This window comes from Calidris pugnax, unplaced genomic scaffold (assembly GCF_001431845.1).
Source record: "Calidris pugnax isolate Ruff unplaced genomic scaffold, ASM143184v1 scaffold24, whole genome shotgun sequence".
In the NCBI taxonomy this organism is placed as follows: domain Eukaryota; kingdom Metazoa; phylum Chordata; class Aves; order Charadriiformes; family Scolopacidae; genus Calidris; species Calidris pugnax.
The window spans coordinates 35,944,812-35,971,755 of NW_015090922.1; the positions used below are offsets into that span (position 1 = coordinate 35,944,812).

At 41.6% G+C, this 26,944-nt stretch overlaps 2 protein-coding genes across 2 annotated transcripts in view; one reads left to right on the plus strand and one right to left on the minus strand.

The window, feature by feature from the left end:
• Nucleotides 1–456: 456 nt before the first annotated feature.
• On the minus strand, nt 457–21,620 carry PPIL4 (peptidylprolyl isomerase like 4). The gene is made up of 13 exons (XM_014951279.1): nt 21,521–21,620; nt 20,422–20,489; nt 20,269–20,333; nt 18,631–18,748; nt 17,499–17,641; nt 17,048–17,144; nt 15,469–15,585; nt 14,461–14,585; nt 11,661–11,727; nt 10,672–10,783; nt 8,812–8,908; nt 7,884–8,022; nt 457–1,879 (listed from the first exon to the last, which is right to left on the minus strand). The coding sequence occupies exons 1-13, from the start codon at nt 21,588–21,590 to the stop codon at nt 1,655–1,657; spliced, it is 1,443 nt and encodes a 480-aa protein (XP_014806765.1). The 5' UTR covers nt 21,591–21,620; the 3' UTR covers nt 457–1,654.
• Nucleotides 21,621–26,639: 5,019 nt separating this feature from the next.
• GINM1 (glycoprotein integral membrane 1) overlaps nt 26,640–26,944 on the plus strand; it is an 18,151-nt gene continuing 17,846 nt past the window's right edge. Inside the window, exon 1 of the mRNA XM_014951231.1 lies at nt 26,640–26,917. Coding sequence (XP_014806717.1) covers nt 26,825–26,917 — 93 coding nt within the window. The 5' untranslated portion in view covers nt 26,640–26,824. The remainder of the gene's footprint in view (nt 26,918–26,944) is intronic.

A 26,944-nucleotide genomic window follows, 5' to 3' on the forward strand; every position in this document is an offset into this window, starting at 1 on the left:
CACACTTTGAACCACACAAAAGTTAGAAAGGATTCTGCACAATATTTACTTAATATTTAACAAACCAAAGACAGGGCAGATGTCTCTGGAAAGCATATTCCTGAATACAATGCCCACACTATCCCCCATCAACTTGGGTCTGGATATTCTGCTTAGTCAGAATTTTCTGCCATGGGTTAAACAGCTGCTTTTGTTCCTTCAGTACCAGCCTTCCCATAGAAGCACCTTCACCAGAAGCTCACTTTCTGTGTACAGTCCATCCAAATCCTCCAGCTGAGCATGGCTACTCCAGGGCACAGTAATTTGCAGCAACTCTGCCCTCTTCTTGGCTGCTTTGAATTTTACGTTTAGTCTTTGTCCTGCAAATCACGTTCCAATAAGGGGTATCAAACTATAAAATCTTATTACTTATTCCAACCAGATGCTAGAGCAAATATTACAGAAAAAACACAATCATCAAAGAAAAAAGTTAAATTTATTCATCAAAGCAGACTGCCTCTGAGCCATCACACATTCCATGGAGGGGAAGGAAAGACAAATACTACTGCCCATGTCTCCCCCTCCCCTCCCAACAATGCAAGATCTCTCCTCCTCTGGAGAGTAAGAGGAAGACATGTATATTCTTGAAATGTATGCACACTGGCTAACACTGTTTACATGGCAAGGTCTAGTTTATCAGAGCAAGAGAGATATTTAAGAACCTGGCAACTTTCACTAAGACCCAGGCTCTGATAACACCACCTTCATTCCTCTGTAGATGACAAATTACTAACTGACCTACTTCTGCCCACAAAACCTGAAAATTAATCCCATCTAGGCTTTGGTAAATACAATGCAAGTTACAATTCTGCTTTTTGGCTAATTCTGGTAATGCCTATTTCCTTCTTTCTTACCCACCCAACACAACTTGCCTGACACCACGGGCCCACACTACAGGGCCCAGATCTTTAACAGGGACTACAGATGGGCCAAATACCAAGTGACTCTCCGTTCAGAGAGATCCCCCCCAGCAGTGCCACGCAGCCAAGTGAGCAAGGAAGTGCAACTGATGTCCTGTGGTGCAGCACCTGCATCACCCCTGCAAGCAGTAACTTCAGTGCCTTCAACCACTGCTGCTCACCGGTGCCAACAAACAGAGCCAACAAGACTAAGCCAGCCAGAAGCACTTAAAGGAAAGAAATAAAGAGTTTTGAGTACTAATATACAAATGGTATCTAGCCACTCTCTGGAAGCAGTGCATACAAAACACTTCTGTCTCCCCAGGTCTTCTCTCACGCTCATTGCCAAAGCATCTGAGAATGCTGAAAGATAAATACAACCTCCCTGTAGAAAGGAGGTATGTCCTGCACATCTCCTCGCAGTGGAGAAGGGTAATTCATCTGCTGGTGCATACTTATGGTTCCAAACAGCTCTACACAACATTTCTTATGGGAGACTCAAAACATTTCACTAACGTGAAGTATTTTATTGAAACAACCTTTTTGGAATCCAGGCTTACTCTGACAGCCATACGCTGGGCATTCACAGAATCGTAAGGCCAAGCTGCCAACAGAAGGCAACGGCTTTTATCCCATAACTGCACATCCATTTGAGAGAACGTTGGAAATTCTGGAAGAAAACACATTTTAGTTCCCCTCCCTCTTTTCCTCATCCTTCATCTGTACTTGGACCTCTCTTTGTCTTTTGATTTCTTAGGACTTCTGCTTCTGTCTCTTTTTTTATCCCAGTCTCTTACTCGGAAGTCATCTCTGTATTTGTCTTTTTGTCTGCTGTAAGAGTAGTCTCTTTCTTGAGATCGGCTGCGACTCCGATGCCTGTCTTTCTTCTCACTCTTTGTCTTCTCTCTGCAGCGTTCCCCTTCATGCTTTCTGTCAGAATCCTGTGAAAGGAAGTGGACAGATACACAGTTACAGACAAAAGGGGAAAACACACAAAAGCATGAAGAGAACTAGAAAAGAGTCAAGCGTGGTTGATTCCTTAGCTAAGGCTGATGCTACCTGAAATACATTTGCATCCATGACGACTTGAAAAAGATAACAAATGAAAAACACTCACTGTAACTATAGGAAGAAGGTTAGTTTACAGGTTTTGTCAGCATTTACCAAAAAAATAGCACAGCTGCCAGGCATGCTGCTGCTTGTATTTCCTTAGGAGCTTTAGCAAAAACTGGTTATATCAGGGATTCAACTCAGATGGATATTATCAAACCCTTCATAATAATCACACAAGCTTCTAAGCTAGATTTGGATTTTGATTTCTTATCTAAGCAATGGAAATATCTCAATCATAGGTTTTGGTTCAAGCCTCACACGCATTCCAGTGCTATGAAGATGCAGAACACTTTTTAAGATCTCCCTCTAATAATCCTTAACAGCCTAAATTCTAGGCTTTGGAAAAACAAATGCACCACTACAAACAGAGGCAAACTATTTCACTTCCTTGAAGCTAGCAGTCCACAAAAAAAAGGCAGCATGGAGAATCCAATCCTTTTAAATGTAGAGTCAAACAATAACAAGGTAATGAAAAGTCAGTTGTATTCTGCAGGCTGATGGGAACGACCCATATAGAAAACACACAAAGATACACTCGTAGACAGACATAGTACACTCCAAGGGGTACAAGCCTACCTGATTTAAAATGGCCTACAAAGAAGACACCAACAGTATGTACAAGCGGCAATGTTGTCTGAGCACACACACAAAAACTCTTTAAGGAAAATGCCGCAAATTTAGGTAGCCAAAAATGAGGAAATTTGGAATTTCCCCAGCTTTCTGCATATCATCAGTAAGAATGCAGAGTGGCCCCACACACAGAACGGATTTGCTCTGGAGAGAAATGAGGTTTATGTAACCAAGGAGGAATAGCTGTGAGTAGAACACCATCTCCACTTGTTTCACTGGATAGATAGTATGAAGTCCCTGAGGCAGGGTATCAGTAAACGAAGGGAAAATGGCTTAATTCTCAGATGGTGAAACGTCACACCAACAGGATTATGGCACAGCACACGCTAGAATGACTATGACTATGTACCAACACTCACACAGGCAACAGCATCATAGCAGTTTTAAAAGTAAAAAGATAAAGTTGCCATTTCATTTCAAGGAACTCTAAAGATTTTTCTTAATACACAACACTGAGTTTTGACATTTTTTGTTCTTATTACTCTACCAAGATATACATGCAAACAAAATAACCAGAGGGAGCTTCAGAATCCTGCAGAAAGACACATACACAACTTGCTATTAAGAAAGTGGTAAGCATTTTCAAAGGTACGATCATCTGAATGTTTAGTATCATTATAGGCTCTAGTAGACAGATACCATTTTATGGGATTTTAATAACAACACTGCTAAACACATCATTATGAACTATGAAAAATGTCTGCATTAAATTATACAGTATTTCTTTCTTCATTTTGGATACAATTTTCATTTTTCTACATATGTACTTGTGACAGTAGCATTCACAATTGTATGTCTAAAACCTACGCTGCACATACAAACAAGCAAACTTTATTTAAAAGAATAGTGAAAAAACCCTGTACTCCAAGCGGAGCTTTTATCTAGAAAGGCGGTGATTAGGATGGTTCCCAGAGCAAACACCACCTTTAGAATTATGTAGATAACACTGAAATACTAGAGTTACAATAAGCAACATAAACCCCCTGGATCAACATGCACATCAGTAATCATGGATTTGATCTTTATCTACATAATCAAAAATTTCTGCTACTAGTGTGTACAGGAATCTCACTGGTGGCCAAATGCTTATTCCCCATCTTTACCACCAAACTTTACTTCAGTAGAGATTTAAAAATCCGAATTCACCAAAAAGGAGTGGTGCTTCCAGCTATTTATAAAAGCTTGGTCCATTTATCTTCAGAATGATCCACAGTCATATTACTCTTGTACCCAAAAGCCATGTGTTTGAACAAGAAGACAGGTTCCAAGCCCCTCTGGGGCAGGGCCTGAGTAAACATCAGAAGATGGACACGGTGGTGGTGAACTAGAGAGGAACAAAACAAAAATATTGGCCAGAAAACCAAATGGTGGGGTTGGTGCACTGCTGCCTTCTAGCTGTTATGTTGCTGAAGTTTCCTCCCAGCACATGGGAGAAACAGGAGAAAAGCAGAACAGCACTCAGTTGAAAAATCTAGCAAGCCACCACCAGAGACAGGCTACTGGCCAAGCCAGGCCAGGGAACAGGTTAGTGAAGACTTGGAAGTAAAGACAAATAACCCACACTGAATGCCACAGAAAAGGGCAATTTGCTGAAATGATTAAAAAAAAAGTTGTATGAGAATGGAGCCAGCCAAGCACAATAACCTTCACAGAAGCATTTAAGGCAGAGGGCAAGTACAGGGCAAGTCTGAAAGTGCCACAAAAAGGTCATCACAGTAGTTAATATGATTACAGTGTAAAGAAAAAAAATGTAGTAATTTGAATTAATAGAATGAATTGCATCTTAGTTCCAACCCCCAAAAATCAGTTACATTTCCCCTTAAGTAAGATTTCATCTTTTTAAAATCTCTGGCACAGAAAAAAGGTGAATTTTTTAGAAATACTCTAAGTTACCAAAAAGAACAGTATTTTGAAATCAAATCTTTGATGTTCTATCCAAGTCTGAAACATGCTGTCTTCCCACTGGAAGGGGAAGAAAAAGGTTCCTACTTAAAAACAGACTCTCTCTTACTGCCAAAGTCCATATTTCCCAATCCAGGATCCCAGCCTCTCATCAGTAAGTGATGATCACCCCAGTTCTCAATCCAGCACCGTGCTGGTGAACACACAAGGAAGGAAATACGAAAAGAGGGAAAGGCATCTCTCTGGAAGTTCATGACTGGCTTTGCCAAAAGCAGTAACTTGCCAAAGAGTATTTGCAGGTAAATCAGCTGGAAATACCACGACCGCAAAAGTGGAATCAATATGCCACCTCTACATACATTAAGCACATCAGTTAAAGGGTAAAAGGACCCAACAAATAGAGATAACCTTTTCAGAAGAGAGATTTTGATCAAGCTTGACCAAGAATATAAAGAGAACAGTGTCCAATAAGCAGTAAGAGCAGGAAATTAAAACCAGAAAAATCAGTATCTCTGCCAAAACAATGCACTACAGAAACCTGAAAGCCAGGAAGCCCCTATGCCTCACAAAAATCCACTGGGCAGGCTATACCCCTCCACAGATCCAGCGATCTTAAAAAAAATAAATAAAAATTAAAAAATCCAAGGAACCAAAAAACGCAAAGAAAACTCGAAAGAGAGCAAAGTTGTCACATAGATCTCAAGCAGAAATGCGACCTGTATTCAGAAAAACTCTACCAAATCCTATTAACAACCCACATGGTAGTGCAGCCCCTGCTCCAGACCCACACCCAGGGGTAGCCACAACACCCTGCCTCTTCTAGCCTCTGGAACCAAGTCAAGCAGCACAGGATTAAAAAAATATATTCTTAAAACATCAACAGAGGCTGAAGATTCAGGAAACGGGTGTCAGATTAAGAAAAGGATGAGTCAAAATATACTAAAGAAAAAAGAAAACAGCAAGAGAACAGAAAAACGATTCGACATCATGGAAACTATTCAGAAAATAAAACCGTTTCAGTCATAGCTGGAAGCACAGACTGCAGTTTCAGTTGCCAGAACTTCCCATTATAAGACCCTGTTATCTGTTAATTAAAACCTCTGCCACATTAGGCGCTCGGGATGGAAGTTTATGTATGAAGCATGGCTATTGTCGTCATTGGCCAATTAGTTGTGGAAGGTCTGCCACTGTTTTACTTCAAATATATTTCAGTATTTCCAAAATAGGGTTAAGGGAAAATGCTTTGTTTGCCTATACTAAAAATACTACAAATACATTCACCAAAAAAGTTTCCATACTGAACATACTCTGCCTCAAGAACATGCCTCCTTCCCCTGTTCTTGTACGAGTTCCGCAGATTATGCCCAAATTATAAACCTAAAAAAAAGAATATTTAAAAAAGAAAATACATTTTGTATATGCTAAACAGGATTTGTCAGCTAAACTGCCTGCAGATTTCATCTGGAAAGGGACATGCCCAAGATACTGAATGTCTAAATCAGACTGAGAACACACTGTTCAGCGTGTGCACGCTATATGAGTCCACACTAACGAGAACATTCAAGTGCAGAAACAGAGAAAAATTCTTCCCAGATATTCATTCTCACAGCTCCAAGAGGGAACTACATTGCTTGCCATGAGAGAATAGAGGTAAACCTCCACCTGTGATTTTGGCCATAAGGAGGCTAAGCTATTTACACTGAAACAGGTAAAGGTGAGCAACAGAGAGGAAAGCACCGGGAAAGAAGGAGAGACCAGAATACAGCAGCAGTAAACTACATGGATGAACCACAATAGGAGCAGGGAAGTAAATCATAAAACAATATACAGAAGAGATCACATAGTTAAACACTAGAGAAACAGTCTTTTCCAGAACCTGGAAATATCACCAGCAATCCCTCTGTCCTCACGTTTTTGTGCTATGAAATCTACTGCTCGTGTATCTCCAAGCCCCCTTGTAACCATTATACCCTAGGAGGTTAACAGCCTACTGCTGCCAGTACCTGTCCTACCACCCACGCGGGTGGAGACATCTGAATGATTGTAAAACGTTTTCAGCTGGTAACACACGACCAGACAGTTCCACACGTGTAATTTCTGAACCATCAAGAACAAAGGTTACTTCCAGAAACATCTGTTTCAAGAATGTTAAAACGACAATGTCAATCAGCGAGTGAGATAAGAGGAAGTCTAAACCAGTATCAGTCTAGACCTCTTGTATGTGTATGCTCTGATCGAGGCTTCAATTATCGGAACAGGTCCCTGCCCTCCAACTAAAGGATCCAGACTGAATTTTTATACAGACAGCGACAAAAAGACTTGTACCACGAATGAGCAAAAAAAACTTAATTGCTAACATCGATGAGAAAAGTTATTTTTAGCATCACAGCAAGAAGCGACGCAATCAAACACCACAATCAGGTATGCTCTCTGGACACACAACTTACAGCAGTATTCAAAACTCATGCCAGGACAATGGCTTTATTTACTGTGGTTGGAACCTTATCACTTGCTGCAAAGTTGGTAGGAGACAGCTTTGTTCTCACTCCTAAAGCTTGCACTGTTAAAATACCAAGGTTTGGGTTTTTTCTGTTTTTCAGCTTAGCTCAATTCCTCCTAACGCCCACACCTCAACAGTGGTTACCCTGCCACTTTATCACTGCAGACACTGCTTCCCCAAAACATTCAACATCGTGACTGTCCCAAGCGCTGGCCGGACAGGCTGCAGTGGATCCAATGAATGACAGAACTACTGTCTCCTGATGATCCCCTCCCCAGCCCGACTCTTACAGCACCACATGCTTCCACAATAGAGATGCAAGCAAACCTGCACACAGATCTTTACACAAACTCTTCCAAAACAGTAACAGAAAAATAAATTAAAAAAAAAAAGACAATGAAAAGAGATTGTGGTTCTGATTTCATATGGAAAAGAAACAACACACAATCGTCTGGCAAGAAAATGAGAAACAGTTTGCATTCTTTAAATATGATGAACTACTATTTATGACAGGTTCAAAGTGTTGAAGATCTCCTACTTTACGAGAGGCTACGTTGACTCTTCAGGATGTTTTGGCAAAAAGCCATTCAGAGTTGCCAAGCTTCAAAAGTCCAGGAAGATTTGGAAAGCCTCTTTCACAATCAGACACTATCATCAGCCTTCTGGACGTTTACAACTGCTGTATTTTATGGGACTTTGCACACCATGTCCCCAGTTCAGTATCAGACATTTTGTTCCTGGCTTCTCCTATCAGAAGGACAATAAATGTGTGTAAAGTTAATGCATGAAGAGGTAAGTACCTTAGATTTTTTGGTCCTCTTGTCGTCCTCTTCATCTTCAGAGTGGTGGTGCTTTTTCTTCTTTTGCTTTTTAGCTGAGTGTGACCGACTTGTTTGAGACTCTTCTGTATCCTCATCCAGCACCAGGTCATACTTGGTACTGATGGTGTTGGTTAAGGACAGACCTGCTACTTGATATCAGTACGCAGCAGAACATAAAAGCTCAAGAAGCAAACAGACCAGGTTTTACCAAAGCTTACCATGTATTTCAGTCAGAATAGGATCACACACAGAAAATCAGCTGTGCTAAAGTAACTGAATTCTGTCCTGTCAAAGAGATTCCAATTCTCCTTCCTTTTCTGCTTGTGGATATCTGAACAAGCTATGGTCTTCTTTTCTTTCATGCTCACCACAAGCAAAGTATAATCACAGAGCGCGATTAGTTACCATTATGAACTCTTCTTGGACACAGCAGGTCCCCTGCAAAGCTACTTAAAACTCTGTTATGCCATACCTCATTCCAGGGGTCTAGACTGGGAACATTATTTACCTGCACACAATGTGGAAGTGAAACAGCATGTTCTGATTTCACTAAATTAATCAAAGTCATCAAATGAGAAACGCAAAATGCTTAATTCCATCTCAAACACCAAATGGTTATATGAAGCATCAGCAAAACATCCATTTGGCAAGCTTTAAGAATAAAAAGTCTTAAAACATAAAATGCTTAATTCCATCTCAAAACCAAATGGTTATATGAAGCATCAGCAAAACATCCATTTGGCAAGCTTTAAGAATAAAAAGTCTGAAACGCAAAATGCTTAATTCCATCTCAAACACCAAATGGTTATATGAAGCATCAGCAAAACATCCATTTGGCAAGCTTTAAGAATAAAAAGTCTTTTCCAGGCTGTTTTCATGAACTGTACCTTTGACCAGGAAAGGATACTCCTGCTTTGGTTTCACCTTCTCTTTCAGAGCAAGTTTTGAAGGTCTGTCCCGTTCCTTTTCATACTCTTTGAAGTCGTCCTTGGTATACCGCCCACCTGTCCGTACAAAAATATATTCAATTCACCCCAAATGAAAAAAAACCAAGACTCATACCTATCACTAAGTTCTGCTTATGCATTTAAGGGCTCTTCATAACCATACCAAGATTCAAAGCAGGATACAGTTCCAGAAACAACACTGACATCTGGGTAACAGAGTAGAAGAGAGTAGGACAAGCTGTGATTTTCTGTCCTTCTCTTGCTTGCAGGTCCCATTAAACAACATATGGCTTTCTCCTCACTCGTGTCCATTGGAGACAACACATGAACAGGACCACAAAGCAAGGTTTAGTAACTGGTTCAGTCCCACTGACTACAGGTCCTCTGTCACACTACTTAAAATTCTGTTGCCACGAAAGCCTACAAAATATTCTCATTCTTAAATGACTGTTTGCCCTGGGCACAAAGAGAAACCTCTGAGAAAGTTACATCATAAGAACTCAAACAGAAAACTATAAAAAACCCTGTCATATCTTGATTTAAAGAGGGGCACGACATTTAATTTTCCATCCATTCACTTGGAAGTACCAGCTCGCAGATGAAAAAACTATTCTACGGCAACGTGCTGCCACCTCGCGGTCATACTTAAAAATGGAGTATTAACTGGCTGGGTCAGAGCCATAGAATGAATACACAGCTGGAAGGGACCTCAAAGATCATCTGGTCCAACCTTTCTTGGCAAAAGCAGAGTCCAGACAAGATAACCCAGCACCTCGTTCAACTGGACCTTAGAAATGTTCAATGCTGGGGAATCCACCACTTCCCTGGGGAGATCATTTTTTTGGGTACCACGTAAACACAAGATGACAATACAGTTAGCTTTCCAGTATTTGGGACAATTTAAACCTAAGTTACCCAGACAAAGAAAAGTTTTCTGTGTAGTCAGTTAGTACAGGATGCACTGCAGAGCACGGTATAGATTACAAAGTCATCTCAGCTCTGCACAGGACAAGTTCTAGTACCTCGGTGTCCACAACTAGTCCCCAGTGGCAAGAAACTGTATGTAAACAGTTGAGGGCTGACTGCATTTTTAGGCGAAGACACACAAGATCACCACCACTGCAATGCATAGTCATGCGTCCAATGTTTTCTTCACGTCCCCAGCAACCAAAAAACCACTGTATCCAATTCTCCCACTATCTTTTTTCTCCCAAAACATCCTCAAACGTCTGAAATTGGTCTAGCGGGAGGTGTCCCTGCCCACGGCAGGGGGGCTGGAACTCAATAATCTTTCAGGTCCCTTCCAACTCTAACCATTCTGTGAAATTGGGTTTTATAACATACACAGCCTGCTATGCAATAAGCTTGACCTACAGGAGGTGAAGGGGGGAAATCCCTGGCCTGAACAGTGACTTTTTCTTGTACACACCCAACTGTCATATAGTGAATAAAGAAAAGAAACTAGAAAGTTAACAATGCACTGCCATATTATTTTGCTAATAAGTAATGTAAAAAAACATCACTTAATGCTTGAGGGAAACAGATGATTTAGTAGTAAAAATATATCTGATCAATAAGTAATCCATGGCAGTATAACGCTAATATAACAGCAGTAAACCCTTCTACTGTTTATTATGGAACAAGTGAAGAGAAGAGCCAGCAACTGTGTTGCTCTATTTATTACAACACCAGGAAAATTTATACCCCTGATGATGAGATGATTTCAATTGATAACAATCGCTTCTCTTTACATCAGACTTACAGTTTAGAAGTCATGGCTTATTAAGTTATGAGGGTCGAAGAATCACAAGTGTACCAACCTTTTCCCTTCCACTTAATCTTTGCAACAGACTGGCTAAAATCCACGTGTATCCGTCTGTCGTCTATCAGCACATTGTCCATTTTGAAGTAGGCTTTCTCACAGTCTTCCTCCTGATATTAATGTTTACAGAAAATGTTGAGTTGTGATTATTTCATAGCAATACTCACTGAAGAGCTCAAACACAAATTCAACTCCTTAATGGCACACATATTTCTTTTTCTAAAATTGCCTAAAGCACAGTTCTTGCATTGTGCCATTTCAAAAGAAACAGTTATGCTTTGTCCAAATGGAAGCATTTCAAATTCCATTTCTTCAGTTCATTTCACGGCTTTAAAAACTCACCAACCCACCTATATGTTTGGCACATGTTGTACATTCAGAAAAACAACAGAAAAAACAGGACAACAACTAATAAAAGCTCCATTTTAAGAACATAAGTAGTCTTAAGAAAAGTGAGAACGCTTCTCCAGCGTTTTCCTGTTTTCTTCACTTTTCTTAGAGAGATTTGCAGGTGCAAACAAGAAGTTATGCACCATCAAGAGAACTTTGACTATCAATCTCACATCAAGAGCAGCGTGCTAACAGAGCAAGCATCATTTACAAGTCCTATACAGGGCACTGCTGTATACACCAATCTACCTTCTTTCATACACCCTCGTGTCTCTAGGCAGCATGTCTCCCTTCTCTCCTAACATTCCCTTCTCTAACTCTCAAAGTCCTAAAGTGCTCTGGGAGGAAAAAAAAAAAAGGGACCTGCTCCCCTCCCACTGGTTTCAAGACAACCTAAGAATATATTAGTATTGCTTGGCTGAATAGAGACTTAAACGTTTGCCTCATTTAGGACTTACAACTTCTATAACTAAGTCAGTAGGAGGAAAACATTAGCTACCCCACATCTGAAGATTTCACTGTTTTTCCTTAACAGAAGTGCACCGAAAATGAATTTTTATAAGCAGAATCTACATACAGTATACCTAAAAAACATACCTTTTCAAACTCAATGAAAGCGTAACAAAGAGATTCACCAGTCTTCCAGTCTCGAATCACCTCACAGCTGAAAAATTGATAGAAAATTAAAAATTCAATGCTGTTGGAGCAAAAAACATAGGATAGGCAAGCAGTGCTTAAAAGGGAGAATAACAGTTTAAAAAAAAAAAAAAACCAAAAAAAACCCCCACCATCACAACAAAAAATCCCTTGAAGGTACTATAACACTTGATTCTGAGACCCCTACTGATGTTGGGGGCATCTGCACAGAAAAAATTGCATGTGACATTACTTGAGTAGTAACTACACTTAACTCACAAGTGGTTAACATGAAGTGTAGGACTAGGGATGAATTTCTGATTAACGAAACAAAATCTATTTTCCAACATTTGTTATTGACTTCTTGCATTTCGCTAATGCAAGACAAGAAATTTCACATTCCGTTTTCTCAGTCATTTTAAGGAAAGTTTAAAGGGACATCATGTGACAAACTTTTTCTTCTTAGCAAGCACCTCTTCAGCAGCCATCTTATCAGGCACTTCACTGGCCAAAATAAGAAGCCTGAAATATTGAATCAGTAGATGTGAAATGAGAACAAGACAGGATTGCATCAGTATTACTAAATTCTCATGTATGACAGGATGTGGAGGGAGGTCAGATGGGCAAAAAGGGCAGGAAATGTGGTATTAAGGTGAGACTTTGTAAGATGAGACATCCCCCTGTATGTATTGAGGAAGTGACAAATCAGGATTAGGATACACAATCCAAAATATGATCAAGACAAAAAAAAAACACCAAAGAAAAAAAGAAAAATAAAAGAGAGACTTCAAGGCCTTTCAGACAAGCTACATGAATTCTTTGCAGCAGTCATCAGCAAGGAAGAAGGGTTCTTGTGCCAGAACCCTCCTCTCTCAATTATTCAGAGAATCTGTCTGGAAGTGGAAGGACTGCAGAAGAGATACTGAACAAACTGACGAAGAAGGAAAAAAAAAAAGAAAAAAAAAATGTAAGAAATACCTAGGACATCCAGAAATCATGCCGGAATCCTAAGAGTGGCAAAAGCAACGCTGATTTTACTCACACAGCCAGCCTAGTGAAGGATCTGGGAGCCTCCTGGCCTGTCTGCTGTACAAACTCGTAGAAACTCAATACAGAACGGAGCTAAAAGTGCATCTGAATAAATAGGACCTACTCAGGGCCATCTGAATAAACCAAAGTGAAGTTCTCTGAAAGAGTCAATATGCTTACGCATGAGGATGATCTATTTGATGCAGTCTTTCAAAATCCCTCTAGAAATTCTAATAAATTCCTGCACCAAAGGCTTTTGGGGAAATTAAGCAGCAGCTGCATAAGAAACATCTTTGCATTGATAAACCCGTGACAGACCAGGTAAGAGTAAACACTCATTTCTCACCAAGAAAGTAAAGAGGTCACCAGTGGAGTTTGATGATGATACTAAACTGTTAAAGGTGGCAAAAATAAAGACTGACAAAATTACAGAAAGCTCTTAGGAGACCAAATGAACAACAAGATAGCGAACGACATTCAATGTCAGTAAATGCAACAAGATGAACTGTTAAAGGTGGCAAAAATAAAGACTGAAAAAATTACAGAAAGCTCTTAGGAGACCAATGAACAAGAAGATAGCAAATGACATTCAATGTCAGTAAATGCAACAAGATGAGTGTGGGGGGAATCCTAATTGTGCATTGTAAAAAAAAAAAAAAGCTTTAGCATTAACTAGGAAAGGAGTTGAGAGTAAAGCAGAGAGTATCACTGTGCCGCTGTAAATCTATGATTTATTTAATACCATACGCAGTTATGGTCCTCTTGTCTTCACATGAAAGCAAAAGAGCAGAAAAAGGTTGTGAAAGGGGAAACAAGGTAAGGAAAATTCCTTTACAAAGCATGAGTGTGTAGACTAGTACTCTTAGCAAGAAGAAAAGACGCTTTTGGGGTATAGGATAGAGAGGCATAGGAAAGTAGGTTTCACTGTCCATCATCTCTTTTGATACCAGTAGGAGGAGGAATCAACCAAAATTACTAAGGGGTGCCTATAGAAGAGCTGGAGAAGGACTCTTTGCCAGGAAGGGTAATGATAGGACAAGGAGAAACAGTTTTAAATTGGAAGAAAAAAGATTCAGATTAGATATCCGGAAGAAATTTTTTACTATGAGGGTGGTGAGGCACTGGAACAGGTTTCCCAGAGAAGCTGTGGCTGCCCCATCCCTGGAGGTGTTCAAGGCCAGGCTTGATGGGGCTTTGAGCAACCTGGTCTGGTGGGAGGTGTCCCTGCCCATGGCAGGGGGGTTGGAACTCTATGATCTTTGAGGTCCCTTCCAACCCAAACCATTCTATGATTTTAAGTTCAAAACTGAAAAAGGCAGCAGGCATGAGGAACACCTTAACAAGGAGTGTATCGGATGCCAGAAATGTTTGTTGCTTTATCCCAAACCATACATATTCCCATGGAACAGAAAAACCCAGAGACCGTATCTAGCTCATGTAGCATCTGAGATATAAAATGCTGACAGGAGGCAGAGGACAGGGGCCTGGGCAGAGTATCATGTGCTTTCCTCGCTCCTACGCTAACCAGTGCTGGCACAGACTACTCATCTAGCCAGACCTGACTGTGCACCACCATTGCTGTGGTCTCTACCCAAATATTGCATGCATTTTGGCACAGGATACATCCCTAGAGACACCAGATTCCCTCCTAGCAGCCAAATCTAAACAGAATGGCAAGAATCAAGTTCCGTTTCAGCAAAAAAGGTTTTCTTTTTTATCTTACAATAATTACCTTTTAATTGGACCGAATCGTGAAAATATTATCTCTAGGTCTTCATCTGTGGTCACAGGATTCAGTTTACAAACAAACAGCACATTTTCTGGTGGCTTCACCTCTGCATCTGGTAAGTCTCCCACCTGCAGCATACAGAAAAAGACTTCCATCACTTCTGCCTAAAGCTCTCTACATTCTGTTGCCACCAGCACACTGGCAACACATCTTTCGGGTGATCTCAGACATGTTCCTACCACAAAAAATAAAATATTTTTTCTACTCAATGTCACTAAAAAGTGTTTTCCCTGGCACCTAAAAACGATTATCTACTTGCAATTCCACTGCTGTGACTTCATGAGTCACAAACACTGACTACGTTGCTTTCCCCATTGCAATCCCCATGGATTCACCCATCCTTCAGCAGTATGAGTGCTTTTTTAAAATTTTTTTTGGTTAAAAAAAAAGGAGACTTCAAAGCCCATGGGCAATTTTTTGTTATTACGTGGAATTTACAACTGCCAGCAGTTACCAAACATTATATTTAAGAAGGAAAAACATAAATTAAGCAACATTAAACTCAACAGATGGAAGACAGCCATAACATATATGAATAATGCAATCTCAACGCCACTGTATGTACCGGGAAGAGAATATCTCAAATTAGCAAAGCTCTCTCCCACACATGCTAAACTTTTTCCAAGATTAGAGATATTGAGCAGTGTATTATGTATGCTACATTTTTTAGTTGGATGCATTTCCAGCAAATTTTTATAAAGCTTCCACTGGCCCACTTTTAATCCTGTCTTTGAGAATGAAATATCACCTCTTTTATCAGAAAATCACCTCCAGTGCTCATGCTCAATCCTTTCCATTGTCCCACAGACACTTAATAGCACAGATTCCGAGTCATGACATTATCATCAGATAAGCACTTTCAAGACAACTACTACACATCCTCCTAGACTCAATATAATATACACACACAGAGGAATAGCATCTAAAAGGTAAATACAGAAAGATGTTCACCATTTCGAGAAGAATGGCACGAGTTTTTGCTTCTTTTTCTGCCTGGACTTCTTCTATTTCATCTGCAGACCGTCCTTTCAAGTCATCTATTTCTTCATCTGCTCCTATTCTGCCACTCTGAAAAATAAAGGAAAAAGCTATTTATTACCAAGCCATGGCCAAAAATTCTTTCCCACTTTCCAAATATTACTTGGATGACCTTCCCTCTCACTCCCCAAAACATTAAAAATGCTGAAGCGCTGGATCTCTGCAGAACTGGGCTTTCATTCTATTCTTCCCACTTCAATAAAAAAAAAGAGAGAGAGCGAGATGTTACCCTCATGTGTTTCAGGCACTATGAACTATGTATGAACTTTTAGGCCCCATTTGAAATATATTCAGTTGGATAGTCTAAATTCCTTTATACTCCCATCTCATACTCAACATCTCACCGCAAGTGTCAACTCATTTCTAATCTCGACAGCTCCTACCAGAAATTGAGATAAGAAACACTGCAAATATCTGTGGTGACTAATAAGGTTCAAACATTAAATACAGTATATCACAATAAGGATTTTATTTTTGCACATCTACATCTAGACAGGATTTGAGGGTTAATTTTTTTCTTCTCATCAGCACCTCTAGAATGCTGCCCTTCTTACAGACACTTCTACACCAGAAAGCTTATCTTCAGATAGACTATAGGGGAAGAAAACTAAGTATAAGTTTTCAAATCTTTAAGCAGTTGGCAGTGAGCTATTAAACTCCTTACCCTGTTAACATATCTGAAGGTATATCAGAGATTAACCACGATGCAGATGTACTATGAAAGCCTAATTCCAATCTTGTAATTATATCTATTAAGCTTAAAAATGTTTTCTCTAGTCAATTTATTCATTGTTTGAAACCATCATTTCCATACAAGGAGATAATCTCCCATAGCAACTTCCATAACTGCACGCTATGAGCAACTTATAAATAATTACATTTGCACCAAATGCCTTCTGTTTGAACAAATACACCACAATAGTGGTGGTATATCTGAATGCTTGTAGATATAACTGGAAGAATGACCCAGATTACTTCCACTGAAACACAGACTATTTCACATTTAAAAGGAAAACAGCAGCAGTTTAATATCAGTAATAGTTAGTTATATTTTGTCTTCTACAAGAGTATACAAAAACCAGTAATGCCAAAAGTGAGCATTTTGAATGTTCTGCTTATCTACAGTGTAATTAGAAATCTACAGTTCGGCTTTCCAACCTAACTCCACCATAGTCACAGGGGAGAGCACTCAAGTCACCCTTTTATACTTTTCCTTTTCTTCAAAGATTAAGCAGCTTTATTTTATTAAACAAAGCAATAGCCCCAAATAACAAACAAGCATTTGACCTATCAGAACTCAAGCTGGCGTAGAAGAGCATCTCTTACCCTCCTATGCTAAAAAAGTGTAGTGCTCCTAGGATATAGATTTGACAGACAAAGTCTTAAAGCCAGTATTCTTATTTTGACCAAGTCTCTGCTGGCCACTGATAGGGATAAATTTATTTAATTATTTCTTCCAACTTTTCCCCAAAATGCAATCATGAACACTCACATCTAGCTGTTCCTTAGTAGGTTCTGGTGAGCGATCAGGAACAGACAGGCCAGGCGGATCTTCAAATGGATCATCCAAAATTACTGTGTGATTTATCCTTATAGAAAACAAAATCAAGAACTGCATCAGTCACATGCCAATAGAACTCTCTTTACCCAAGTAACAGGAAACCATTCCCACTAATCTCAGTCACATCTCAAACAGCCAAACGTACTGTAATGCCTGTAAATACTAGTACTGGTGCTTTTGTAAAAGCAATATAGTTGCACATTTTCTTATATGGTTGTTTATTTTTGTACCTGCTAATTTAACAATAATAGTGGAATTAAAGAGTATTTAAGACACCATGTACAGGTCACTTGACATTGCTATATTAATCTAGTTACCAAACAAGACTAATTTGTTTAATTATAATGTATTCCTCAAAAAAGGGAAGTTAAAACAGTCACACCTGATATCCTGATACGGGATAAAATCCTTATCAACGAAGGTTTCATTAATTGTCTTCAATACATCCATGCCTTCTGTCACTTCTCCAAATACCGTATGCACACCGTCAAGGTAATCCAGGTTTTCCCCTGTAGTAATAAGAAACTACAAAAGAAGATACAAAACCAGTAAACATAAAAATTCAGGGCTTGAGTTTTACCTTAGGAGAAGTACAACTGACTATTCCTGACTTGTGTGGGAGAAGATTAGTCTTCTTCCATCAGGTCTGAGAGCATGGTGAGCCAAGCTACAGCTCACAGCCACCCAAACAATTTTATACATACAATGCAGGGAAGCAGCAAAATTAACTCCATATATTACAAGCTCTAGATGGGACAAAACTGTAGTTTCTTTAAATTGCTCGTTGACTATAAAAAAAACCTCTTTTTACAATTAAAACATATGGATGCTAAAAGTGAGACCTTTTAATATATAAAAGTGACAATGCATCTAAAAATAAATATTTAGAAATAAAAACATTCTATGAGATTAGAGTTTTAAGCATACCTACAGCAAAAACTGTGTGAACAGGGAACAGCAAAGGTAACATCATCACTTTCAAAAATGGTTTCACAACACCACTGGGATAAAACTGTAAACTTACATTATATCATTAATGCACACTTTTATGTAACCATGCAGAGGAAACTGGGGTATGATTTCTGTTTTCAAACTAACATGAAATTATAATCAGAAAGTTTTAAGATGATTTCAAAACCCAGTTTCCTTACTTTTCACTTCCACTTAACTACAGGATTTTTTTCCTGCCCGTTCTATACATGAGCAAAAACCCATCGAGGAATTACAGAAATGAATGAACAAAGAGATAAAAATAAAGAGGACTGAATGCTAACAAATAAAATTTATAAAATTGACCTAAGACAGGATTTGAATCTGAGCATTTTCATCTCTTTCTTGCCTGTAATCAAATACCCATTGGTACCTGGAACGCTATGCAAAATACTTATTTTGGTCCAATTTTTTATATGCTTTTTGATCATATAACAATGGTCACTGTCATTGTTATGCCTCTTTGTGAGTTCAATGAATTTTCATTTTAGTTACTCAGACATGTACTAAGGCTGTGTCCTGACCTGTGATCCATGCTGATCGCTACCATTGTTCACCATTGACACGGTTCCCTTTTTCTTGTGCTTAATTCTTGGCACTTTTTCTGCCTCGAAAAATCTAGCTTGATCGCCATAGAGTTGACTGAAAATATATATAATAAATACATTAAAAGGCAAAGGAATTTTTAAAAGTGAGATAAACAAATGCTGTCAAAAACAATAAATAAAACACGTTAAAAATTTTTACATTGGCATTCAAATAAAACCGGAATTTACGTTGCAACCATGCACATTTTTATGGACCTGTATACTTCAGTAATTCACTTTATATTACAGGGATCAAAATATTTTTTCTCTGAGACATTTTAACGAGGCTCTTTTGGGAAGGGCAAGGGGAGGGAAGGGGTGTGTGTTTGTATGTTTTCACATGGCACAGATAACATTTTTCTAGGGCGTGAAGTGAATACATATTTTGATAAGTAGGTTCCATAAAAATAAGTTAACCCACACTAATAATTTGTCACAAATTTCTCTTCGAAAGTAAATGGAAAGCCACTAAATCTATGTGTAAACTTAGTTCATCATACAGGTAGGACTGCACACAATAATTTGAGATGCATAATATATAACAAATTGTTAAATTCTTTAATTTTTTAAGTCTAACCCTGGTATCACTTATCTTGTCTCAGTCCATAATTCAGAGAGGGATGGTCAATACACACATTTGCCCAAATTTAAAGACTGTATTGTGTTGGAACTCATTTTGAGAAGCAGGTGTGACTCTCTATGAAGAGAGGATTCAAATTAAACTTTGCCTGCATCAGTCTGCTGGGTAGCAAGAACAGAAACTCTCAGTTTTGTGGACTTTGGCAGTAAAGAACAGGTAGAAAAGACAAATTGCCATGCTCCGTGCTAGAAGCCGAAGATAATCTGCCACTCTCTCATCACACTAGAATTCCCTATCTGCCATACCAATGAGCTGCAGAAGGCCAAACCTTTATAAAAAAGCAGAATATCAAAATAATTCAATTTCAATTACAATTTTAAAGGAATTGTATAGAACATAAACGCTTTGCTAACCTCCATTCTAGCTGTTTGAATGATTTATTCAACTTTGATGTGCATGACCACTAAAAACATCTTAAACAAGGAAGAAAAGTGATTTCCTAATACACAGTCAACATAACTAAAATGCATTTTTAGAGCAACGGGATTCCTTTCTTACACACAGAGAAAATCAACTATAGCCTCTATATTCCCCTACCACTCAATTAAATACATTTGTTACAAAAAGTAAAATAGTAACAAACTGCTAATGATTTTGCCTTTTAGAGCACTTAGTTATGACAGGTCTCTTACAAAAGCAAACCTATAGATATTCCCTAACTTTGAAACAAACAGAAATTTACGTACAACTTGTCAGCTGTAACTTTGCTTCTAAGGTCAGAGATAGAACACTGTCCAGAAAAAAAATCTGAATGGCCAAAGGCAGCATTGAAAATAAAAAGGTATTTAGGTACGACAACCATAGAAACGCAAGTATCAACATTTTTACTTCTCATCAGTAATTCTGCCCCAAGAGAGCTGAAGACAATCTAATTGGAATCCCTATTCCCTTATACAACATTTCTGTTAATTAAGTAGCACAAAAGTTTTACTTACCGAAATATGGATTCCCCTCCACGGCCAGTTCCCATGGGGTCACCGGTTTGTATAATAAAATCCCTCTATCACAAAGCAGAATACATAAGATATTGCTTTCATGTTTGTGAATTTAAACCAACAAAAAAAAAAAAGGGAATTGAGAATACTCACTTGCACATTATAAATAAGACAGTAGTTGTAGTACTTGACTTTGCAGAGCTTCAGGAAATTCAGACAAGCTGTAAGAAATTGTACCAACATTCACTAAAGATAGTAAGTACAGGTATAGTAAGTACAGATAGTACAAATATAAGGGTAGATATTCAATATGTATAAGAGTGGTTTTGGAGCAGACCGTGCTAAGACTTATCAGCGCACAACCTATAAATGCTGTAAGAAATGCTTTAAGGGAGAGGTAACTTGTCCTCCCTTCATAAAGCCTATCTCTAGTGGTTCAGAGAGCCCTAAATACAGCTACTTCTATGGAAATGACAGGACAAGGGGGAATGGTTTTAAATTGCAAGAGGGGAGATTTAGCTTAAATATCAGGAAGAAATTCTTTCCTGTGAGGGTGGTGAGACACTGGAACAGGTTGCCCAGAGAAGCTGTGGGTGCCCCATCCCTGGAAGTGTTCAAGGCCAGGCTGGATGGGGCTTTGAGCAACCTGGTCTGGTGGGAGGTGTCCCTGCCCATGGCAGGGGGGTTGGAACTGGATGATCTTTAAGGTCCCTTCCAACTCCAACCATTCTATGATACCCTGATTCTATGAAATACACATTTCTTCTCCCCAACTTCTCTCCAAACACCCAAGAAAGATCACAGTTGCCTTTTGAGTCAGAATATAGCACATTGGCTCTGTGTTTTGAATAAATACGCAACAGATGCATAATAAAAGCTTAATAAAAATAAATACCCAAACTTCCCAACAGCGACTGGCACCTGTAAGCACTTCAGACACACACACACACAGGGGCTGCCCAGCGGGAGGGCTGAGGCAGCAGAAAGCCTGGCTCCAACCCCAGGATCGGGGCCCTGGGGTGACAGAACACCGGGTGCCGCCTGACACCACCCCTCTGAAGCCCTCAGGGGGCCGCGCCGGCAGCCGAACCCTCAAACCATGACAGTCCTCCCCGCTCCGGGCCACAGCGGCCGCCACGACCCGGCACTTCCTCACCGGGCCAGACGCCATCCATCCCGGCGCGGAGGGAGGCCGCCCCCAGCCCCGGTCCGTTCCCCAGCTCCCCCGGCCCCTCTCCCGCCGCGCTCGTACCGCGGGGCCGCTCCTCCGTGTACAGGTCGATCACCAGGTCGCCCACCGTGGTCTCCAGCAGCACGGCCATGGTCGCCACCCGCCTGCGCACGGGCGGCGCGGCCCGCCCCTCGCTCGGCCGCCCTCTGCCGGCGCGGAGGAGGAACTGCCGCCGAGGAGGGCCGGGGCCTGCGGGGAGGGCCGGAGGGCGGCCGGGGCCTCGTAGGGAGGGTCGAAGGGTTGCCTCCGGCTGTGGAGAAAGTGGCCGGGGCCTGTGGGGAGGGCCAGGGGGCGACCAGGGGCTGCCCCCGAGTCCCTGTCAGGCACCCCGGAGGCACAGGGTGCGAACCCCGCGCCCCCAGGCCGCTCCCCTCCGGCCGGGACAGGGCGGGAGGCAGCGGGGATGGGCTTCCAGGAACCCCTTCCTGAAGGGGATGGGGGAGAATGGAGACAACCCCCTCGCCCCCCCACCAAGAGGAACCCCTTCTGGCAAAGTGCACGTTTTGAAGCTGATGGTGGGACTTTTGAGCGTGGTGCTCACTGAGGTGAGCTTATTCTGCACTGGGTGCTTGTGCTACATCGTCCAAGAAAACCAGTTTTACCTCATAGATATTAATTGGAGGGTTGTAACGCGATTAACAGTCCCAATATTTGCCTTGAGTACGCGGTCACAGCACAACCAGTAAGCAGTGTGTGACACTGAAAGGACAGACAAGCAAATAGGGTTTTAATCTTTATTTTATTAGAACAAGGAGGAATGGTTTTAAACTGAAAGAGGGGAGATTTAAGACTAGATACTAGAAAGAAATTCTTTCCTGTGAGGGTGGTGAGACACTGGAACAGGTTGCCCAGAGAAGTTGTGGCTGCCCCATCCCTGGAAGTGTTCAAGACCAGGCTGGATGGGGCTTTGAGCAACCTGGTCTGGTGGGAGGTGTCCCTGCCCATGGCAGGGGGGTTGGAACTGGATGATCTTTAAGGGCCCTTCCAACTCTAACCATTCTATGATTCTATGATATACACATTTCTTCTGTCCAATTTCTCTCCCAACACCCAAGAGGGATCACAGTTGCCTTTCTATTTAGAATATAGTACATTGGCTCAATGTTTTGAATAAACATGCAATAGATGCATAATAAAAGCGAAATAAAAGGGGGGTTGGAACTTATCTTTAAGGTCCCTTCCAACCCAAACCATTCTATGATTCTATGTTTCTATTATTCCCTTCCTGTTGATGCTGTAGCATCTTCTTGGGCTTATGTATTACAGCTCAACCAACCTGGTCACCTTCACAGCAAGGGACCCTGCTCCCCTGTGCAGGGACCTCTGCGCCGCCTTCACCTCTTTCCGGATCAAGCTCCAGTACTTGTTGCACAATGAGTTGATTCAAGTCACTAATCTGTTGGAAAACAATTTCTTTTTTTATTGCTGAATTTGGTTTCTGCCAGGTTAGTGACCGGAATTGACTTGCCATACAGTAAAAAGGAACCAGTGAAGGGGAAGGTGGGGAGCGGGGATGCACAGCCAGCATGGAGGTTGGTAAGAGCAGGATCTCCTCCTGAAGCAGCAGCAAAAGTAATATCAGATCACCGCATTATACAGCAGCGCCTTTATAAAGAGCCAAACAGGGAATTCCCCCACTTTTCTGTTAATCCCTACCCTGCTCACAATGGTTCTGGAGACACTGGGCTGGTCCTGGGACCAGGATCTGCACAGGAGGGAGCTGTATTCTGCCTCCACAGTGTGCGAGTTTTCAAAGCTGTTTGTGCTACCATCAAGCATTTTGCAGGGCTGTATTGGTTTTGTGAGCTTATTCCCAGTCTGTGCATCAATCCTGAATTAACTGAAGGCTGGTTTTAAGCCATGCTGTATGGCAGTTATGGATAGAAGGAAGCACTGTAGCACACATTACATTTGTTACTCTGAAACTTTAAGAGGTATGCAAACAGTACATTAGTTTTATGCAAGTGTGTGCTAACTGAAGTTTTAACTATTTACTTGCTACTTCAAGAACTTGTACTTTGCACTTCAGTAAGAAAGCATCCTACTTACTTAGGCTTTTATCACTCTTTTTAGTCATGAAAGAAACGAAGAAATATTTTTCTTATTCTTTTACTGCCTTTTGCCTTTTAATAGCCCACGGTTATAATGAAGGTTCAAAGAAAAAAAATGGCTTTCCGTGATAGCTTTGAAAAGTCAGAAACATCACTTCAAACTTAAGTATAAACCCACTGAAATACAGCATTTCTGGCACGCTCAGCAGCTCTAGCAGGAGTCAGTCTCAGTACAAAATACTCAAAAATGTTACCCTTTAAATAGTTATAAATGTGAGGACACAGTAGACTAGAGGAGCGTAGGAGGCGTCAGTCTGGGCCAAAAGGGAAAGTCCTCTCATGCTCCCCGGCTTGGCCCAGCACCTAGCAGACACGGGCTCACCCGAGATCACTTCTAAAACTAGATTGCTATTTATTTAGTTATTGCTAGGATTTTTACCACATCCATTGTGCTGTGAGACTAATAAAAGCCCTGAAATTTGTGGAAAACAGAAGTATGGTGAAAGCATTGTTAGCACATATTTTTTTGCAGTTTTAACTACGTTGCAAGAGAATAAAAAGAAGAAAGAGGACTGAAGGAAAGGGAAAAAAGGAAAGAAGGAAGGAAAACAGAAATGGAAGGAGAGCATTACTTGATAGGTAGTTTACCAGGGAACTTGCAAAAGGAGGCAGTCAAAAAAGGAACAAGCATTCAGCTCCTGTTCCGTCCCAGTGAGACACTGAATTCCTCGAGGTCAGATGGGAACCCAGCCTGAACTTCGCAGAATCTATAAGTTCTTGCTTCCCTGTATTTTTATATCCTCTGATACCATTCATTATCCTGCCTCTAGTACATTTTGTAAATCATGAATCATGAATCTGACACACAAAACACCGTATTACCGCAGCTTGCTTTTGCTCATCAAGGGTTGACTGGTCCTGTTGGGAGGGAACCCTCTGCTCTGATTTACGCACAGAGTGCAACTCATAATTAGGAATTCGGGTGATTTAAACTTCCTCCCACCAGCGCATGCAAATGACTGCAAGTACCAACAAGACCTGCATTCTTGTAGCTGCTGTCGTATCCCCCAAGACTCTTCACATGCCCTTTATGAGATTCAGCAAAATGTCTTGCTGGGGAGCTGACTGACCACGTAGCTTTCTGCCTGGTGAGACCACACAGCGGACAGACCCTTCACCTATTTCTTAGTTTACCAAACGCAACAGATTAAAAAAAAAAAAAATAGCTCAAGGACAGGTCTAAGAGAAACTAGGTAAAGTAGGTGATGGCGAAGAGAGGTGATAGAAATTAAGACGTCAGAGTTTTTCTTCCTTTCTTCCATTACTGACTTGTGTGATTATGGAGAATTTAGTTATTCAACTTTCTTTATTCTAATCTCTAAAATAGTCCTAACCACTGATAAGAAATGTATTTAGTGATGAAATATTTTAGGTTTTCATGTAATATGTATGAAATACACTTTACAAATATATGACTCTCTTAGGCCTCATTTTCCTGTGCCTTGTACCCTGTGCCAGCTGTTTACACCAGTGTCTCATGAATGCAAACTGCATATAAAATACTGAGTTTCTCTGGGTTTTATGATTTATGTTCGCTATGAACCAAGAGGGAGTCAAGGAGCAATATAAAATCCGGCTACAGATCGCTTCAAGGGGACAGCTAATTTATTGCCCTGCCCTGGCAATAAAACCTCCCTGGACAAGCTGTTAAGGTGTTTGCCACCCTCATCATCAGAAAGGTTTTTTCTAACAGATAAATGAAAACTTTCCTGTTCAAATAAAGCACTTTTTTGTCTTCATATCCACCGAGGACTTGGAGATCCAGGTTGTTTCTTTCTTTTTGCTGGAAACGTCCATGATTTTGACTGCCCCTAGGAAGTTCTCCTCCATTTGCTCTTCTCTGCTCTGAAGACCCAGCTCTTTAACACTTTATCTTCTGCTTTCTTCCTTTCTGATGGCTCACTCTGCTCTCTCCTGGAGCATGCTGCCAGCTTTGGCTTTCAAGATGCCTCTCCTGACTTGGGGCACTTCTAGTTCAGCCCACGTTATAAAGAATCATAGAATCATAGAATCTATAGAATCAAACCAGTACAGATTGGGGGCTGACTTGCTGGAGAGCACCTCTGAGAAGAAAGACCTAGGAGTCCTGGTGGACAATAGGATGACCATGAGCCGACAATGTACCCTTGTGGCCAAGAAGGCCAATGTCATCCTGGGGTGCATCAGGAAGAGTGTGACCAGCAGGTCGAGGGAGGTTAACCTGCCCCTCTGCTCTGCCCTGGTGAGGCCCCATCTGGAGCACTGTGTCCAGTCTGGGCTCCCCAGTTCAAGAAGGACAGAGAACTGCTGGAGAGGGTACAGCAGATGATTACAAAGATGATTAGGGGCCTGGAGCATCTCCCTTACAAGGAGAGGCTGAGTGACTTGGGTCTTTCTGGTCTGGAGAAGACTGAGGGGGGATCTGATCAACACCTATAAATACTTAAAGAATACTTAAAGGGTGGGTGTCAAGAGGCTGCTCTTTTTTCAGTTGTGCCCAGAGGTAAGACAAGAGGAAATGGGCACAAACTTGAATATAAGAAGTTCCACCTAAACATGAAGAGGAACTTCTTCACTTGAGGGTGGCAGAGCCCTGGAAGAGGCTGCCCAGAGAGGTGGTGGAGTCTCCTATGGAGACATTCAGACCCCACCTGGACACGTTCCTGTGCAACCTGCTCTGGGTGGACCTGCTTTGGCAGGGGGGTTGGACTAGATGATCTCCAGAGGTCCCTTCAGACCCCCGAGTCCAGCCGCTAACCTGCCGCGGCTGAGCCCACCCCGCCGAGCCGTGTCCCTCAGCACCAGGCCGGCCGGTCTGTTAACCCCCTGCGGGGATGGCGGCTCCACCGCTGCCCTGGGCAGCCCCTTCCAGCGCTTCACAGCCCCTTCGCTGCCACCCGGGGCCCAGGCGGCCCCAGCCCACGGTGCCAGCTCGGGCTGAGGAGGGCGCGTCGGCCGCTTCAGGCAGCGCAGTAATTATTAACGTGAGCCTGGCGGCTCGCTCTCTTTATTATGCAAAGCGCTCCCGAAGGCCGTAATCACCTATTAACGGTAGCGTTACCCTGCAGCGCCTGAACCGGGATCCGGGGCCGCCGAAGGCCGGCCTCCTGCCGCAGAGCGCCGGGGGCTCCCCGGCCCGGCCCGGCCTCCTCCCCGGCTTCCTCCCGGCCCCGCCCCTACCGCCGCCACCGTCGCTTGTTGATGTTTCACTTTGTTTTAATTCCCCGGTCGCAAGATGGAGGCGGCGCTGGGACGGCGAGGGCTGCTGCTGCTGCTGTCGCCGCTGCTGGCCGCCGCGCTGCTGGGCCCGGCCGCGCCGCTGGGACAGGTACCGAAGGGTGGACTGGGGGGGGGG

Excerpts from the sequence above, each read along its gene's own strand:
- PPIL4 (XM_014951279.1), bottom strand. The coding sequence starts at position 21,590 with ATGGCCGTGCTGCTGGAGACCACGGTGGGCGACCTGGTGATCGACCTG. Across the intron at positions 20,490-21,520 it reads CACGGAGGAGCGGCCCCGCG|CTTGTCTGAATTTCCTGAAG; the intron begins GTACGAGCGCGG and ends AATTTCTTACAG. Across the intron at positions 1,880-7,883 it reads AGAGGACCAAAAAATCTAAG|GATTCTGACAGAAAGCATGA; the intron begins GTACTTACCTCT and ends TTCCTTTCACAG.